The 19,865-nt window shown below is 31.5% G+C and overlaps 3 protein-coding genes across 3 annotated transcripts; 2 read left to right on the top strand and 1 right to left on the bottom strand.

Annotated features, from left to right (window-relative positions):
• Positions 1-280: 280 nt before the first annotated feature.
• On the bottom strand, positions 281-901 carry TRIADDRAFT_52868 (uncharacterized protein; the record flags this gene model as incomplete). Its single annotated transcript, XM_002109103.1, has 1 exon — positions 281-901. One exon carries the CDS (start codon positions 899-901, stop codon positions 281-283), a length of 621 nt encoding a protein of 206 aa, XP_002109139.1.
• Positions 902-2,802: 1,901 nt separating this feature from the next.
• Positions 2,803-4,350, top strand: TRIADDRAFT_52867 (uncharacterized protein; the record flags this gene model as incomplete). Its single annotated transcript, XM_002109681.1, has 2 exons — positions 2,803-2,970; positions 3,028-4,350. The coding sequence occupies 2 exons, from the start codon at positions 2,803-2,805 to the stop codon at positions 4,348-4,350; spliced, it is 1,491 nt and encodes a 496-aa protein (XP_002109717.1).
• Positions 4,351-10,831: 6,481 nt separating this feature from the next.
• Positions 10,832-15,811, top strand: TRIADDRAFT_52866 (uncharacterized protein; the record flags this gene model as incomplete). The annotated part of the gene is made up of 11 exons (XM_002109680.1): positions 10,832-10,907; positions 11,921-12,033; positions 12,240-12,305; positions 13,130-13,206; positions 13,300-13,381; positions 13,512-13,562; positions 13,895-13,956; positions 14,368-14,481; positions 14,698-14,826; positions 15,263-15,340; positions 15,511-15,811. 11 exons carry the CDS (start codon positions 10,832-10,834, stop codon positions 15,809-15,811), a joined length of 1,149 nt encoding a protein of 382 aa, XP_002109716.1.
• Positions 15,812-19,865: the final 4,054 nt, after the last annotated feature.

Raw genomic sequence — 19,865 nt, 5'->3', positions numbered from 1 at the left:
GTTAGTCATGGGTGTAAAATGATTCATGCTAAATACGAAACCTTCATTACTTATTTTTATGACACTAATCAAGAATAGCTGGCATGATATTTACCACTGTGGATGAATGATTTTCTACATCGATGTTTGCTTATTCGCAACGCTAAAGTTAATCAAACTGTGACTTTGATATATTCGTATTAATTTAGCGACTACAGTAAGGCATCTCTTCCAAATACTTTGTTACTAAGATATAGTTATATAAAAGTAGGACTGAAATCATTCATCATAATTGCACAAGTTACGGTCTATACCAAGCAGAAGATTCTTCTTGAAAGTAAAAGAATGCACCATTATATTGCATTTTATTGGCATCGAAGAAAATTAAAGCGCCATCTTGATATTGCTTATTCCTGTATCGTGATTCCCCTTGATTCATATGGATATCGTGTATTCCACCAGGAAACATTGATCCGAAACAGAAAATTTTTGAGTCAGGATGTTTTTCACATGCCGCTATCATACCATATACAATGTCATGAAGACGTTGTGATAGTACTCTTTCTGTTTCCTCTCGAAAGTCTTCTTTCTTAATAAATCCTCCTCTTACATAGTCAATAGCACCAGAGTTTGCTGTAGGCTCCAAAACATGTTCACCTGCAGAGAAGAATTGTAAGCGTTGCAAAAATGCGGCATGCAAGTTTTTCTTATAAGCGAAGAAAACATTTTTGCCACTATAGTCCTGCACATTGACAGCTACTTTATAGCAATCCTCTTTGCTAACATATGATCTATAGTTGCCTTTTCTAACATTAACATATATGTACACATGTGGATGATTTCCTTTCTCGAATTCTCTTATCGGCACTCCAACAAGCGCACCATATTTTATAGACGTTTCGTGTTTCCGGTAGTAATTCATCACTCACACACTAATATGGCGAATACAGTATAGTGATTTCTAGGCAAACCTTGAGATAGAAAATCTTCGTCAATGATACTTCAGAGACCCGTATGAGATAAACCAGTTCTATCTAACGCTTATATACTGTACGAGCTGGGACCGGATTGGCAGTTTTTTACTGTATAATCACTTCCGGTGTCACGGAGATTTCCATCCGCTATGGAATTCTATCCCCTCGGGCGGTATAGTAAAATGCTGGATAATGTGGTCTTTGCATGTTAGTGCTTTATTATCGGCATTTATTGTAGATTGCAGTGATAATGAATACAGGAAGGCACACTTAAAGACCAAATACGATTTCTTCCATCATGAAAATTGTAGTCCCAAATAAGCTGAAGGCTAAGATTATAAAATTGTATGAAAACAGATAAATTGTACGCAAGATTGTAAGATTGCCTAAGTATTTAAAGGTGGAAGATGTTTACATTAAGATATCTGAGATAATAATTAATAGACTGTACCAAGTATGTTAGCACTGGGAGACTTTTATTGCGATGCTTTAATTAGAAGCGCGAATTATAAACTGATAGCGCGATAATCAATTTAGATATGATTGTAATTGATGGAAAATCAGAGTGTAACTAATTTTATATAAATCGTGAATATTGCTGTAATAATTTAGACAGTCCAGAGATTATCTAATTGTAGTTAGATAGTCATTGGCAGTGGTAAGACGAACCTTATCTTATTGACAGTTAATAAAATGAAGTTTATAAGAAACTGTAGCTCTCGTTACATTTTGGAGAAGATACTTTATCACAAAAATATAGAATTTTTCTTGTAGTTTATGGCTAGACTATAGTCGATACCGGTGTAACAGGCCAAAGTAGACAGTACTCCCTCCAAAGTATACCCAAAGCTAGTCTTGACTAGTCCAGTCTGTACTCCGGTTATAATGTACGATATATATTGGAGGATGCCGGAAATGCGAAAGTTATTTCAAAGGCAAGGGAACGATAAGGATACAATACACTTGTGTTAAAATGATCTTCAACAATAAATCGAGAACTACTGTTCCTTGTAAATTTTACTTTATTACATAAGTTAGGTTGGTCTAACCTCTACCAAGGACTATTTGACTATCTCTGGACTATCTGAATTATTGCAGCAATATTCACGATTTATATGCAATTCGTCATACAATGATTTTCATTCAAATACAGTTATATCTTACCAATTAAGTTACAAAATCATATCTAAATTTACTATCGCGTTATCAATTCATGATTTAACGTCCATACCCAACTCGTCCACAGCTTACGACATGATTCCATCGATTTGACATTACAATTTTTGCATCAATTTGTACAAAATTGATCGCCAATGCATGGTTTTAATATGTACGGATAGCTCTTGATTTCGAGATTCTACATCCGTAATTAAGTTTTATATTTAAGCAGCAAATTTAGCGCTATAACTATTAGTCAGTAACTTTCAGTAATAAGAGACCTATGTGTATAGGAAGGTTCATAACGATTGGTCTTTTGGAGGCGTTTTACTTATAGTTTTTATTATTCAAACATATTGAAGAAAACCGATCGCATTGTACATAAACTATCGCAGTACCGTACAAGCTTGCCACACCCGAGAACCTGTTATTTATAGTTGGCATAGACAAAGTTTTGACAAACAACTGTATATCACTCTACTGAATAGTATAATGTACAATCGAGATATAACACTTTAAGGCGAAGTGTCTGGGAGGGCTGGCAAATAAGAATAATTCCATTACATTGAATATCATTCAAGTGTCTATAGCATTTGTCAACCAAACAATTAGACGTTAATTAAGCTAGTAATTTTACATCACTTGGAAAAAAGGTTGGATAGCTCTGCACATTGGAAGATTAGCGACTAATATGAAGGCAGTTAAATCGATTTCATTGCCTTTCCCAATACTTTTGTTAGTCATATCACAGATACTCAAAGCTTACTCCCTTTGCCAAATCAAAGATAGCAAAACGTTAGCATACACAAATGACGAACTCGTGCGGAAAATGCTACAACGAAATCGTCCGTGTTATTGGGTAAATATCGATTTAAAGGCTAATAATTACACACCTCGGTTCTACTATTATTATTAGCGTAATTATATGGTATGCAAGGAAGAGGGATACTTTTTATTCCACACATCAGACGATTTCGCTAGTCTATTATGTGCTTTGCCACAGTATCTATTGACCGCTGGTCAAACTCCCGTACATATTGCATCAGTGTTTAATTGTTCGGTTAAAGATGAAAGGTTACAACCACCAGATATAACCCGAAACGTCACTGAATATTTACTAGCACGCCTTTTGAATATACAAAATATTAATAATAAAAAAGAATTCTATGCTTGTTCTTTTTACTCAGGGCAATGCTCTAAAAATGTGTTGGATAAAATTATAGTAGTCCCACCACGAAATGATTTGGCTTTAATTTATGTAGAAATCATTTTTTATATCGTTGCTGCAGCAATAGTTTTCAAGTTATTTCTGTTGATTCTCAGACCTCCTTCAAGGTCGACTTTAACCGATGTGACCACTATCGAAGGCCAGCAAGTGATTTGTTTATATCAAGTATTCGATACTGCAGACGCCGTAAAACTATTTATTTATCGTTGTATTCCGAAAAAGAAGTGCTATCAAATACTTCTCCTTCATTTCATATTACTTTTGGGTGGCATGATTCCATTTCTCTGTTCAATTTTCAATATTCAAAAGTTTCGATACATATATACACATTTAGATCTAAGCACTTTGTTGATGATTTTGTTATATTGGTTGCCTAGCCTTGTCATATTTCTCATCATTAACCTGTTACTAGGCATGATCGTTACTGTCGTAGCTATCACTTTAACAAGAAACAAGATTGCACGAGGTTGTGTCAATTACGTCAAAGCATCTAATGATTGGTTTGCAACTTTTGTTGATCAAGGATTCTTTTACAAAATCGTACATTGGTTCCAGTTGCACATATTTATTTTTGTGATTACTTTCAAAGCCAATGAATTTAACATCAAATCCAGTCGATGGTATCGTTACTTTTTAATAATCTATTTTACGATGTCTTTAGGTTTACTCTGTTACGAATTGACCAATTTATGCAGTAGTATTCTGGCTAATATTATTATTGGCGTTGTTCATCCAAGCGGAATGCTGCCTCTCCTTGCAACTCAATTACCCTTTGTAGTTACTTTGATTGCTTTAATCCAAAGACACTTTAATCGAAAGCAATATATACTAGGATTATTTAATGAATTGAATGCAAAAGATATTCCTGTATGCATTGAGACTTATCGAAGCGATAACCAAATTTTGGTCGAAGTTTCCCCTGATGCTAATCAATTTATTCACCAAATCCAAGACTTTTTCCAACAGGAAACATTCCACAAAACCTGTGTCCAAACACTATTTTATATTTAACGAAAAAAATTCCGATAAAACAATTAGTAAATTAGCTAATATAATTGAGTGGAAGGATGTACAATCAAATTTCAACATTGTTGAAAGTTTGAACGGCCGGAAATGGATAAGACTTTCCATTTACGACTCAGCAGCTCAACTATTACATCTTCCAGGTGTAGAACAACTGCTTTATAACTGTCTTCTGGTGCTACTTCTTGAAATTGGTTACACCGTAACTATAATTCTAATCTACCATGATTTGGCTACTTCACTCGGTAATATTGTAGTCGGCATATTAATGCCATATGTTTCTTTAGCTATAGCTGTATTTTTTTCCCGTACCTCGTTTGATACTACAGGTGATAAAAGAACTATTTGTAAAGCAGTTGCTATGAATATGAAACAATTGATGGGGAAATCGATGGAATTAGAAGTGTAATATGAATAGCAATTTTCTATTGGTAGTCATCCATAATACAGATTTGGCTATTAGTAGCTAAAAAAATTCATCTAATTCAAGATGATACTTTTACTAATCAATTAGCAATAACTACGCGACGTTGCCCAGCTAAAAAATAATAAAAAGTTACGTTACAATATCGTCATGTCGTTTATTCTATCTTATACCATTACTTAAAGTAATTTCTTTGTAGTTATATCCTTTTGGCTTTGATTCTATAGCCGTCATATCTAAAACTCCCTTTTCTTTCATCGTATGAATGATTTTTGAATGCTCTTCGAGTAGCTTAATATCTACGTTATGACTTGAATTCTATAAACATGATATACGCTGAAGTAAAAAGTGAAAGGTGTATCTTCGTGATTTAATTTTTCGAAAACAACGTAGAAATTCAATAACCAATTCGAAAGTAGTCACTATAATTATTGATCGATATTTCCATTGTTATGCGAACACTGTCGTAAAGAAATAGCCATATAGAGATATGAATCTATTGAATCCTTTTGCTATATTGACCGTCAGTTTTAAAATATTCTATACGAAATTCATAGAATTAATCGATTGCATCGTTTACTTAGCGAAATGATTACCATCGTCACCTTCAATGATGCATCATTTCTGTATCAACAATATCATTAATGGTCTATCTATTGTGTCTATAGTTTTCTGATTGCATTGGTTCTGTTTCTTCTTTCCATGTCAGGAATGGCTAAAAAATTACTATTACGTCGCTATCAAACTTATTGAATCACAAAGCGTGATAGCAAGGCAACTTAGCAAAGCTAAAATTCTTCATAAGCTAACCTTATAAATTCTAATTAATTTTTTGAAAAACACATTGTTATATGATCACTAGCAATGGTTTATCTATCTAAAAGTGCCTTTTTAATTAATACTTTTATCCATTTGAAACAATGGTGTTGGTAACGAGTATTAACTGACTTTTGTAGAATATAGCACCTAGCCTGATTAATTAATTTTATGTTACAAACTCAATTTTGGAACCACTTAATTGAAACTTTTTACTATGGAATAACGACTTCCTACACAGTATTTAGTAGTTTGAGTAGCTAAAATTGCTTAAACTATTACTATACTTCTCTGCAAAGTATCGATTTCTAGAAAATCTTCTCTAAATGCTTCATCTCTAAGAGGTAGTAATTGGGAACGTTATTGAGATCGCCCATTTATCACCACAAGCTATTCTTGAGTGTCACAGGCTGAAGATTCTTCTTGAAAGAAAAGAATGCACCACTATGTTGGTCTTCAATGCCATCATAGAAAATTAAGGCCACATCCTCGTATGCATTCGTACTTTCTTTCCCCTTGATTCATATAGATATCGTGTATTCCTTGATTAAACATTGATCCCACACAAAAATTCTTAGACTCAGAATTTCGGGCACATACGCGTACCATATCATCTACAGTTGTACTTAAAATGTGTGTCAATTCTTCAGCAGTTTTTTCGCTAAATTACTCTTGAATAATAAATCCTTCTTGAACATAGTCAATAGCGGCAGACTTTGCAGCACAGCTGAAATTATCTACACCTATAGACAATGATTTTAAATGATTCAAAAATTTAGCCTGTAAATCTTCCTTCCAAACGTACATAATATTTTTGCCACTATAGTCTTTCACATTAAGTGCCGCCTTATAACACTCTGATCCTTCAACTTTAAGGTATATGTATACATGTGGATGATTCCCTTTCTCTAATTCTTTGATTGGCACGCCAACAAGTGTTACGTATTATTTAACCATTTTGTTGTCGCTTAACTAAGATTTATTGGTAAACTTTGAAGTACTATATGAATCTTCTCTAATGTTAACGATGATAGTGTGGGCAGAGACTGGCAATGTTGCTTATTTATATAGACGAGTAGGCACACATGGATCAGCAACGCCTTTCTAATATTCCAGGCAATCGTTACAGGTTATGTGGTGATAGTAAAGGGCAAGAGCAAATGTGATTTGGTATACTTAACAAACTTCTGAATATTTCACGTACTGTAGTCTATAGTTGGGCCATAGTTGATATGTATTGTCAATGATTGATGGTAGTTGTAATACGTTATTGTCACAAACTAGCTATGTGACAAAATTACATAATAATAAGCTTAACATCTACAAATTTACAGTAATTTGTACACTTAAGCCCTTGCTAAGCTTTACGACAATATAACATAAAAAGTCCATTTCTACAAATTTACAGTAATTTGTTCGCTTATAACTTTTATGATAGGTAAACTAGAGAACTGATTTTATTGGGTAATTTTCTGAGCTTATATACTCTTAGACAGCTACTAATATTGCTGAATTATCTTAAGATTCTAATAGTTTAGTCTTACTTTATGGCCAAATTATTATAGAAATACTGATACTCATAGATATCTATTGAGTAATTCTATGCGCTATCATCAGGATTAAAATCACAAAAAGCATTACTAGGATCAATTAATTTCAATTATATATGAGAATAATTATTTATTGCAGTGCACCTTATAGTTACTGTAATAAATTATAATTACGATAATTCCTACTGTAAGTAATTAATTGTGATCAGCTTATACCAGTATAAATGCTGAATTCGCTAAATTTGACCATACTGTGACAACTATAAAAATTGTAGTAATCATGTAATTGTCTTCTACTAAAGTAGAAGAACTTGAGACAGGTCTCCTAGTCTCTCTAAATCGAATCTAAACCTTGAAAGAATAATGCTGCAGTCCGAGTAACCGTTTTTAATATAATTTCATCGTGTATTAATTTGTAATTTAAATCTTCTAGAATATTCGTAGTCGCGCGATCTCCTAATGTAGACAAGGCAAAAAGTACATTCTAAACAATTAAAAGCGCTAATATCTCTTGTAGAATTAGAAGTGTTAAACAGGCTTCTGAATTAGATTATACCGAATCCAAATTTCTAGAGAAGGTACTAATTTAATGATCAATGAATACAATCCTGAATCATAACTTTTATGATTATAATTATGGAGCCTTTGTTATAATAATTTTATACTCTACAATTATAAATTATTTTATGACCATATCACGACACTGTTAGTCAGCTAACGATGAATGACAGCTCTACCTTGCTATACTTATATCACACTTCTTCCCATGTAGCTCAATTCATCTTTATCAGCTCATCGTGGAAAACTTCCGACCGTCATCGTATGAATTATGGAAAGCTAGAAATAAAATGCTTTTATTTCTTGTAATTTATGCAAGTACTTTATATGTCAAGTAGATTCGGTACAATAAAAATATTTATGAATTGAACTCGTGATAGCCCGACTACTAGTATGAGTCCGTAGTAAAGAATTAGAATTACATTTATCTAAAGCTGTCTGCTGAATCATTATCAGTATCATTTTTTGTCAATTTTTGATCGTTTATTTATAACGGATTTGCTTATATTATTATCCTACAGCATATCCATTCCTACTTTTATTAACGTTTCTAGATACTGTAACTCTCAGTTTAAAATTTATAGCTAACGTTATAGCAACTACTGTTGTATAGACAGTGATATCCAAGCAAAAACAAAAGTAATACATAAATATTTCGATCATTCTGATAGTTAATTGTCTATTTTATCTGATCATACAATAAATCTTTTCATCTTCTCTCTGCTCAAATGATTTGTTCTTATTTACATGTGATTTTAACATGTTTTAATTTCTTTTCATTACATTGGTCTAGAATAGGACGCTATATTACCAATGCATATAATTATATTTAAATAGGTGTTAGAATTTCAATCCGGCTAGTTTAAAATGGCTGTAGGCTAACAACGAGAAGCTACATTTAGAGAAAAAAGACCAGTATTCTTACTCGTAATTGATGCAGAAGGTGAGATAGGAATAGGCATGGTTCAAGTCTTATTCAACATCAAAGCGCTAATTGTTTGCGACTATTTAATAACTGTTGTTCCAATAGCAGCTTTTAATTTTAATTGCGTTACGAGTGATTGGCTCGAAATCAAAAAGTTCTAATAAGGTATTGATATAATTGTAAATGGTAAATAATCATCAACATATTGCACTCTGACAATTGACGTCAATGTACAGAAGAAAAGAAGAGTAAATATGGCATTGAAGAATAGATTATCGTCATCAGAATATGAATTTTGATAGGGCTAAGCTAAATTGCAAGTCTATCACTGAGCTATAATTATGGATTAGAAGAGAAAAACTATAACCAACCACCATCTGGATAATTAATAACAGATGGATATAGATATGAAAGCAACTCCAACAAAAAATTTGACTATTCGTATTGACGTTCTTACTTTGTACAGAATATTTTATATTTCTATATTTAAGTGATAGCTAGGCTTCAAAAGATCGATTCAATCCATATTATAATTCTATATCTGTTTAAATGTGAACCAATTTCCAAGATTATATAGAATTCCGTAATATTTGATCGTCGAAAGTAGGAAAACTCTAATTCATCTAGCTACCTATCGATATTCTTAGCATGAACGGATATCAGTCCGATACCATTTCCATTTAAATTCTAATTGAAACGTTCTTATGGAATCCTCGATCAATTTAAGGTTTGAAATCAGATTTTTAATAAATTCAAAGATGGCTGCCTAATTTATAATTAAGGGTTAGTATTTCCAGTAAATTGTGTACATAGTTTTCCATATCATTGTTTAAATTTACGTTTATTAATCTTGCTTAATATTTTGTATGTAGGACCCATGTTAACGTTTCACAGATGCTGTAAAAAATAAATTATTATCTTGAGTTCCATGAAAGTCTAAGATACTATTTCTCGATATCACTATTATTTGTAAGAAGTGAAACTTTCAGTAGATAGATTACAATTCAATCAGCCATGGATACCGATATTTCAAGGCAAGAAATTCTATGTGGAAAGGTTAGTTTGAGTCCAGTAAAAGCTTTTTATTTTAGCTCGTAAGAATAGGCACTGCATCATATTTATATCCCGAAATCCCACCGATATTGATTAGAAAATTATTGATATTAATTTATTTCCTTTCTATCAGCTTTACGAAGCTGATCCTAATAAAATATGATTAAGAATATTAATAGATAAGCATAAAATTTCAAGTTTTTAGGAAAAAGGTTTGACGATATGAAGTTTTAACTTCAGCAAGTTTTTTCAATGTTTGACTGTGTTACTCTTCAATTAGTATTCCTTCTAATATCACCGAAAAAATTCAAAATCTCTACTAGATATTATCTTGGTTAATATTTAAGTCAATGAATAATGTATTACCGGATTATTTAGTTCACATAAAATCTATTCCTCAATATCTTTCGTATTCAAGTCATAATAACTCTGCCATATTAGCTCATGGGTATTTTAAAGTTACACCTTTCAAGACATACTGCTTACTGTATATGGAAAGCCATCATATTGTTGAAACTTCTCAATACAAAATTTTAAAGAAAATATTCTTGAACGAGTTGAATTCACTGAAAGTATTTTAAGTATCATTACAGCCGACCTATGACTTTAAATTAATTTTAGTAAAGGTATGTATAGAAATAATCATATCTTATAATTGCCGCTTACATCATTACTAATCCCTTACATGCAGCTGTAAATTACTATACAGTAAAGATATTGTCTATTAATTTATCATGCGAGAGAAATTAGTTTGACAGATATGATTAATTTTTGGTACCATCTGAAATTGATTTGTTAAAGGTGCACGTTGGAACTACTACCTACTGTTTCAGCCTTTATATTGTTGCTAATTCAAAAGGTTTACTCGTAAAACTATTCAACTCGTATGGAAGCGAATTATTTCAATATAACTAAGACATTATATATTTGTCCTCAAATACACGTTTAGCAATTTTAAGAGGTGTTGTCGTATGCTATGCCTAGGTTATAGGAGCCTTACATTATGACTTTTCACAGTTCATAATATAAATGTATCGGCAAATTATTGATGATTAGCAAATTTTGAGGAGCTAGTATTTTAATCTTTCGAAATGGTCGATTTATTTTCCTTGACGGAGATAGATAGAAAAATTAATTCAGGATATGCAAAATCCGGTGACTGGTCTAGCCGTCAAAACACGTAAACTATTCCTTGCCAGTATACCAAGTGTCTTTACAGGTATACCGAATTCGGTACAAGTAATCATTTAGAAACCCAAAAATATCGATTGTGATACGCACGGAATAAATGAAGTCATTAATACCAAGTCGATTATAACTGGTCCATCTTCTAATAACAGTAATATTTATATAAATAGGTACTGAACTAATCAATTGGCTAATCAAACGACTTGATCTCAAGGAAACAGGTCTATTTTAGATATCTGATAATTAATTAATAGGAACTGGCTTTTTTATTGCAAAATATTAACTGTCTATCGATAAGTGATACGTCAGCAATGAAAATCCACGCTGAGTTGTATACTAGCTAATTATTAAGAATGATAGCATAGTGTTCATATATCCCAGTTGACCATACTTTATACATTGTTTTTCTTCAATATTACTTTATACGAAATATAAAAGTACGTATATCATCCATCATTCCTAGAATCTTCTACTTTTTCGTCTTATCTAGTAGTTGGATATTGTAAGCGTATAGTATTACGGCCTGTTTGCAAATTATGTTATGATGAAAATTTAGACTGATGTATTTATCATTGATTAAGAATCGAAATAATTTGCAAATTTTTGAACTCAACATTTTTAATAATCAAATACGTATTAATGCTACAAGAGGCCGAGATAAATTACATTATTGATCATACTTTTAGTTATCCTGTACGTTTTGAAACATTTTACCTGATTGCAATATCTCCGTACAGATTTTCATCTGCTATATTTATGAAGCCAGTAATTTTTAACACAAGTAATCGTAGATAACCTTTTTTAAAGGAAGTATAAGTTTCCGCAAGTATGTAGTCAGACTTGTACGGATGAAAACCAGTAATGAAACTTTCTTAGCTTTAAGCTATTTAAAATTCATAAATTTCAGAATTAAATCAATAATACAATTTTATTAATTACGTTAATAAGATTTTAATCACTACGAGATACTGCATCCATTAGACTTATTATATTTCGATGAATATTCAATTTCTGTTGCATCTTTATATTATTGATCCATTTCAGTAGAAGCTGTTCATCTCGCTAGCATGTTTGCTCGCTACGGGTACATATACCCAGCTCATGAAACCAGACAACCATTTGCAATCAAGTATGATAATACGTTCTATCGATTTCAGGTATATGATATCCTTTAAGCAAACTTAACCTAATTTACAAAATCATCGTGGTAACAGCCTAAACAGTATTTGATAGGATTGACATTTGCAATTCTTGACTGATATTTGATACCGTAAACTAAACGAAATTTTTTAATAGAGGAAAATTGTAGTAATTACCTATTGTAAATACCGGCATATCTTTATATTGTATTGATTAAACTTAGATTATATTCAACAGGCATCTAATTTGTGGTTTACCAGAACTCCTACAATTGACCTGTCTGATTACGGTAAGATATTGTATAGTAGGGTACTCTTAACTAATATTTGGTTTATTATTTTGGCCATGAACTGTTAATAACCGCCATTCCTTGACTTTTGATAGCTGTTATGAGTTATAGTTTGAATTAAATGTTAATACTAAAATTTAGTCCGTTGGCTTGTGGATTTAATTTCTAGCTATTTATCTGCTTAAGAAACAGAAGCATGAACGGATATCCAATCATGAATCGGTGAACTATGATTTATATAATTAGGAATAAGTTACTACAACGGTATAATTCAAAATCTTTAGCCCATCTGTTGCAAGTTAAAATTTGTCGAGAAGAAATCAAAGTACAGCTAGTGAATTAAATTTTATGAGCTTGCCGTCCGTTTAGTCTTTCTTGACATCTACCTACGGTATGATTCTAAATATTCACGACTTTCAGTTATCACAAGTTTACAACAGAATATCTGAGTGCATCTCTTCTGCAAAGCTGAACTAAAGCTTTTAATTCAAGTCTACTAATTTTATGTTTTATTGCTATGTAAATATTAGTTATTAATATTTAAATAATATTATAAATGTATGAATTTACCTACTAATATTATGTAAAATATCAAAGACACCATCATCAGTGAATTTCTAGATAAGTTATATATAAAATCATGTTACGGCTATTGTACAAAAGTTACTCAATGGTACAATCTCTCTGACTCAACCTTCGCCTTGGCAAAGATACAATTTAGCAATTCAACATCTTTGTTTAAAATTAAGCTACTTTTCTAAATAGGGTATAATCTATTTTTAATCTTTGTTACTATTCCAATCACTTTAAACTACTCACTCAAGGCTGCATTGGTAAAACTACAAAGTCAACTAGAATATAATTGGAATTCTGTTATTTCAAAGGCAAAAGAAGAAGAAAGGTTTGTTAAATTAATGCAGCTGTTTTTTAGTTATCATGTTTGTATCTGTTACATTCCTTGAGTTTACTCTAATTCTCTCATGGTTACAAATAGAAAGGACAAATTGCGCAATAAAGCTGAAAGGTCTTTAAGTTATAGCGAGCAAAGATGTTTTTGGAGAGTTCGTCAGCCTCCGGTAATCTGTTGGCTAAGCTAAACCGTTCCTAATCATTATATAATTATCGTTACATAAGCTAATTTCTAGTCGATACAGCTATCGAAGGATAAGTAATTATTTATTGCTTTTTTCCCCTTACATGTTGTAGTCTTATGATGCGAATATGTCAGAAGCCGGTTTTAGAAGATTAAATTCCACGGTTGGTAAAAAATAATAACAGCAATCTTTATTAAGTTAGCAAAATGAATAAATTGGAAGTGATGTTGTCCCTATCGCCAATTCTTCTCTTGCGGTTACAGCCAAAAGACTCTAAACGGACCTTAATCAGTGAGGTAAACACTCTTTGCTTTATTAACATTAACTCTCACTATTCCAGTACTTTCTTATCGTACAATGCTCGTTCTGAAGCCTATCGCAGCATTGTACTTATTCCTGCACTAAATTGATTGCTATTACGATTACATAATACGTTTCAACAGTACTTAAAACCATCATCATAGCCTCTAATTATAATTGATATTTTGTAAACAGGCGGAAGCCTTGCGAAAAATGATTGAAGGTTGTGCTATGAAAGTTTCAAAAGGTGTAGAAAGGTAAACAATTTTTTTACTTATTACCTCATAATAAAATTACTTTAGGTAATTCATTTTAGCATTCATTGTAGCAGTCATGGTGTGTTATTATTTCTTTTACAGTAGTTTATCTTATTACAGCCTGCATTATCTATATTAATGACTATACTTACCGCTCGAGAGATGCAGTAAGAATGTAAAATATTTTATACTTAATTAGTGACAGATTCTATGCTGCTAGTCGTATTATAATCAGATATATAATATATCATAATACCACAATTCTGATTAGATACCAAGTAACGCCTTACATACGGACTTAAGAGATATTATTATCTCAATTTACGAATAAGTCTGCGTATTTATTATATGTCTCCCATTTGAAGTAAATAGATCTAGATTGTAACTTTTTGTATTTCCCTTTATCGATAGCGTTATCAACAATTGTGAAAAATATAAAGACTACGATCCATTCCTACCGACTACTAGAACTAGTAATCCTTGGATTACTGATAAAATTACAGAATGGAACCTAAATTCAGTCAAGTAATTCAATTTAATATAAAATATATGCTGTAGTATTTTACCTACATAAAATTAAAATAGGAAATTGATGATATTGTTACATGCTATCGAATCCATAACTGCAAGTAAACTAAATCACTTTAGTGATTATGTTAACACCTCATTCTAAATTTAGCATGATTTATGAGCTATCATCATTAGGTAATAAATTTTTTTTCCTATACAATTTATTGATAGTGCCACAGTTTTGCATAAACGTCGAGTTTTATTATGGGCAGTATCATTAGCAGATTTGCTACGAGATGACATTGGAGTGACCAATTTTATTGAATTTGCTAGCAATGAACACAGCGAAGAAAATATAAAGTAAGACATATAATATTAGTCATTATAAATAAATTACTGACTATGAGTTTGCTGTATAAAATTTTCCTTTTTAATAATTGAACTGATAGGTAGAATATATAACTTAACAGGTCTCTGATATAACGTTGATCGTTGTAGTGTTCTTGATAAGATTTTTTATAGTAACTAGGAGCTACCCCTCTCGATACGCTCAGATAGTATTGGTCTGAAACCTTAATATTTTTATTGTTATAACCATCACATTTTATACATAGATGTATCGTGTTTAGTTAAGCATCATGTCAACTTAAATGTCAAGTCTGAATTCATTTGACTCTTTGTGAATGGCTATGTAATATTCTCTGTAAATTTTATGATTTTGCAGGCTTAAAGAATGATATTATACGGCAAACTATAACAAGTAACAACTAACTCTTTCTGCATTTTTCTTAAACAGCTTCTGGCTAGATTGTGAAAATTTAATACACCATACGCCAATGGCACTAGTGCCTAGTGTTGTTCATGATATTTACGGGTTCGTTACTTCATATTTCGGCTTATTTGTTTAATATGATTATATTGACGTATTAAGTACTGGTAGATAGTTGCTGCTACATTCCTTGAGGTTTAATAAAAAAAATGAATGCTTGGTAGTGAATCCACTTTAAATTAATAATGATGATTCTATTACATTTTATTGCAAAGGCGATATTTAACTCCATCATCTCCACAGCAAATTAATATTGATGCTAGCTATATTAGAAATATTGATAAATCACTCTATGATCCAAACAAGTGGATATTGATTGATATACAGAAAAAAATTTATTACCTCATGGAGAGGAATAGTTACCGGCGCTTCATAGAATCTGAAGAATATCAATCGATTTTAGAAAGTGCAATTGAAGTTCGACCTCGGAAAAAGTATGATTTTTTAATCTATTATAATTTAAATCTATTCCAACTCTACCTGATACAAGCAGTGATTATTCCGGAAGAGTGGTAATAGCCAATTTTTTTATTTTTGAAGAATACTCAAGGCCGAATCTTAAATAGTCTCTTACTACTTAATTAATCGGTTTTTCTTCCTGAGTAATTTACTGCTAATAGCAAGCTTATAACCGGCTGCTATTTAAAGTACGGTAATAAATCTCCCAGTAGTGTACTTTACAAATCTAAAGTAACATACTAAAATATCACAGAATTAGGCAATGTAAAGTGGGTTAATAGGATATGCTGCTTTTCGATAAATAAATCAGCTTCAATTCAATTGTGACATAGATATATTAACAGATAATTTTTCCTTAGCAGATTGACCTTGAAGTATAAGCCAATTAGGGATATACCTAAAGGCCATGTTACGAACGATAATGAAAGATTGATGAGAAGAAGGACCAGCTCATCCACAGGACCATTTACAGTATTAGAGAAGCACTCCAGAAATGGACAAAAGCATGCAGGTGCAAGTGAAATCTTTCAACCTACTCCTAATCGAAATTCGGACTTATTCACGATTGGAACTATATCTAAATCAAGATCCTTTAATGACCTGGAAGGTAATATCGATCTAACTTTTAAAGTAATTCTTGAAATCTAATTGTTTCTATTCTTGTTATGAGTTTAACCATGTTAGACATTGCTTATACAAGCATTTTATAAACATATAGCGATCTAAGACTTTATGTGAAAGTTATTTCTTGAATTGTAAAAATCTACGGTATAATTAGATCAAAGTGATTACATAACCGCTTTATTCATGATTTTCGTATAATATTCCTTTTTAGTCTCATCAGAGTCTATAAATGATTCTCAAGCTATAAAACAAAATTTTTTACCGGGGCTGGAACTACCAAGTCTTAAAGGGAATGCCGTTTCAAATCAAGATTTAAGCTCTCCGGGAAGCAAACCCAGCATCAAGGCAGCAACTCCACGATCAAGCCAAATACCAAGAAAATCAAGTCTCCGATAGATCAAATTATAATTTGCCTAGTTTCTATTCCTTAGCCTGGTAGCAAATATTTTTTTGTTGTTCTTTTTAATATGCTCCTAATGTTAATATTAATGCTAATGGATGATAAACTGATAAGAAAAACTGGATCGCCACATGTTTGCTATCGCACATAAACAACTTGCAATATTTCTATGGAGTGCTTTAATCAAATTTCCATGTAATGACCTGCACCTATTTATTTTAAGTCTATCTAAACTAAAACAATTTGATACTGATTATGATGACCATGGTACTCATAAATTATACAATCTATTAGAAAATCTATGTGAATATTCACATGATGGGATCGTCTTTCGTGTTTTCAATCGTTAGTATTTGTGATCAAGCATTAATTTTTGATAAAGACTTCCGAAAGCGGCAAAGTAGCTTGTATTACCTTATGCTTTGATGCTGAGAAAGATGAGTAATCAACTTAAGGATAGATATCTGATTATTAGTGCGAAGGTATTTTCTCCAATTTAGCCATAATATAATGAGGTTATATCCAAAGAATTGATGATAATTATTTAAGATACCATTAATCAAAGCATGGCTGTACCAGTAGATAAAAAATATGGTTAACTCTACTTTAGCTAATGATATTAGAACTCTAGTATTTGTTAGGTTATCATTTTCATCTATTAAAGCAGCTCGCTACCATCTCTTATGATATCAGATAATGTACTATAATATAATAAATATCTTGCAATCCTATCTTGAGGTGTATAGATTAAAACAGCAACCGAATCAACCTACTGCAAACGTATTCGTTTGAATTGCTTCTTGTTTTTGGGCGGGGATTTAGGCTTAAATTATATTTAATTGAATTGGTGCTTAATCTATATTGGTATATTATCAATTGTTCATAACAGATTATAAAAATCGAATCGATAAAAATGATCCAACATATAATTCATTATACTAATCAAACTAATCAAATATATTCGTATTGGTAATATGTAATTTTATTACTATTTATTACGGCACTTACTACAGTATATATTACTCTATTACTAATTGTTAAATATTATTATTTATTATCGTATTACTAATATTATCTAGTTCAAGCATGCTACTAATTACAGTCTTAAAATTACTAATTCTCAATTTTGAGTTGTATAGTTTATACTAGACTATTAAGAGGATCAATTAAGGTAATTGAAGACATTATTTGTACTGAATGGCATGGGAAAAAAAGAAACTTGGCAGCTATATAACCTAAGTTACTCCGTCTGTGAAGTATTATCGTTATGGTTTATGTGTCGATATCGACATACGATGAATACTCTCGCTTACTATATTCCATTATTCACTGCATAGGGTTGCTATCGTACCATATAGTAATTATTTAGGAATCTATGGAAAGACCATCGACATTCAACTAAGCAAAGACAGAAATAATCACGATAGTCACCGATGAAACGGAAATCGTTTTGAACTAAGAAAATTGTTGTTGGTTACTGATTGCTTCCACAATACAGAAGAAAATAGAGAAGGAATACTTCTTATTAAAGAAATCAGATACAAAAAAAAGAAATTTATATTCTGGTAATCAAGATTCGACAATCTCGGTTTTATAAATCTACGTTCATATCCGTGGCTTAATGCTGGTAATAAATCTCTATTTTCCGCTACTACTCCTGTCGATAGTAGCATCACTTCTAGAAGTAATAGCTAACATTTTATTACATAAAATTGATGGCTTAGCAACTCCTTATATCGATCAATAATTTATTTTACTCTCCATAGTAAGGTATCCTACTAGCTCTATTATAAATATTAAAATATTAGGCAGAAATTAGCCGTATTTGCAGCTGCAATGACCGAGTAATAGTCTCCAGCTATTACTATTAGCCATATAATGTAAGACTGCAACTTACTGAAATCACTACAGCAGCTTTATAAATAAAATATACGGTATACAGAAGGTAAGATTGTAGAATTAAATATGATTTTTATGCAACCTTGCTGTCAACTTTACTATTAAATTAGTATTAATTCTAAAACATGCCGCATAAATGATTCATAAATTAGCTTGTATGGTCACAAAATAAGCTTTCTTGACATGACTAGTAAATTATTATGCCTAGCATATTTGGCTTCAATTAGAATCATTGAAAATGTTGATAGCTTTCAAAAATATCATTATACCACGTTTAATCTTACAAATAAATCACTACTCATAGGTGATAATGTTGCAACAATAATTTTAAAGAAGGATGCTCCTTAGCATTCTTAACTTGTAGCAGCTTGTCAGTGCCAATACTTTCATTCATACAATGCAGTAGGTTTTATCATTGCATCGTACAATTTTGAGACATATTCTTCAAAGCCTCTAGTACTTATAATCAACAGTGTACAGTTGTTACTAAAAATTTCATCAAGACAGTTATTTAAAAAATATTAAGAAGTAGCCATGACCATAAGGAATCATTACGCTAAAGCATTTCAGTTCTTCCTTTGCTTTGCTTCTTACATTACTCAATGACTCAGCTGACTGAAACGCTGATAATATTTGTTAATTACTATAGGTGGCATACCTAAACATACAAACACGACTTTTATCATTAAAGAAGGTGTCGACTAGTAAATCAAAATCAACTTGAGGTACTGTGTTTATATTACTTTCAGCTTTAAAGTCGATCATGCTGACCTTTAATAAAATTATCAAGCTAAGATTTCGAGGTTGATTAACGTTATAGTTACTATGGCATCTTAACGGTATTAAGTGACAAACACCGTGAAAAATTGATCTGACGACCATTGTAATAGAATATAAAAGCTTGTCTTTACAATTCAAGAACTGCGCGTAACTACTTGTTCTTTTTTCATTAGACCTTAGGGACTTTTATATATTATTGTCATACTAATGCCATGAAACAATGATAAAAATACCTTTAATGCAATGCAATGGCTTTGTTACTACACAAATGGACGAGATTTTGTAGCGATAATCTTTACTACCATCTCAACGGATTATAAAATCACCGGGAAGTGATTATATAGCCACCGATTGCTATAGTTGCGATACAGTTTATTGTCCAATATTGCTTGACGGACCATCACATAA

This window comes from Trichoplax adhaerens, genomic scaffold, assembly GCF_000150275.1.
Source record: "Trichoplax adhaerens TRIADscaffold_2 genomic scaffold, whole genome shotgun sequence".
NCBI lineage: Eukaryota > Metazoa > Placozoa > Uniplacotomia > Trichoplacea > Trichoplacidae > Trichoplax > Trichoplax adhaerens.
The sequence above is the reverse complement of the archived record's forward strand: the minus strand, read 5'-3'. Positions and strand labels throughout refer to the sequence as shown.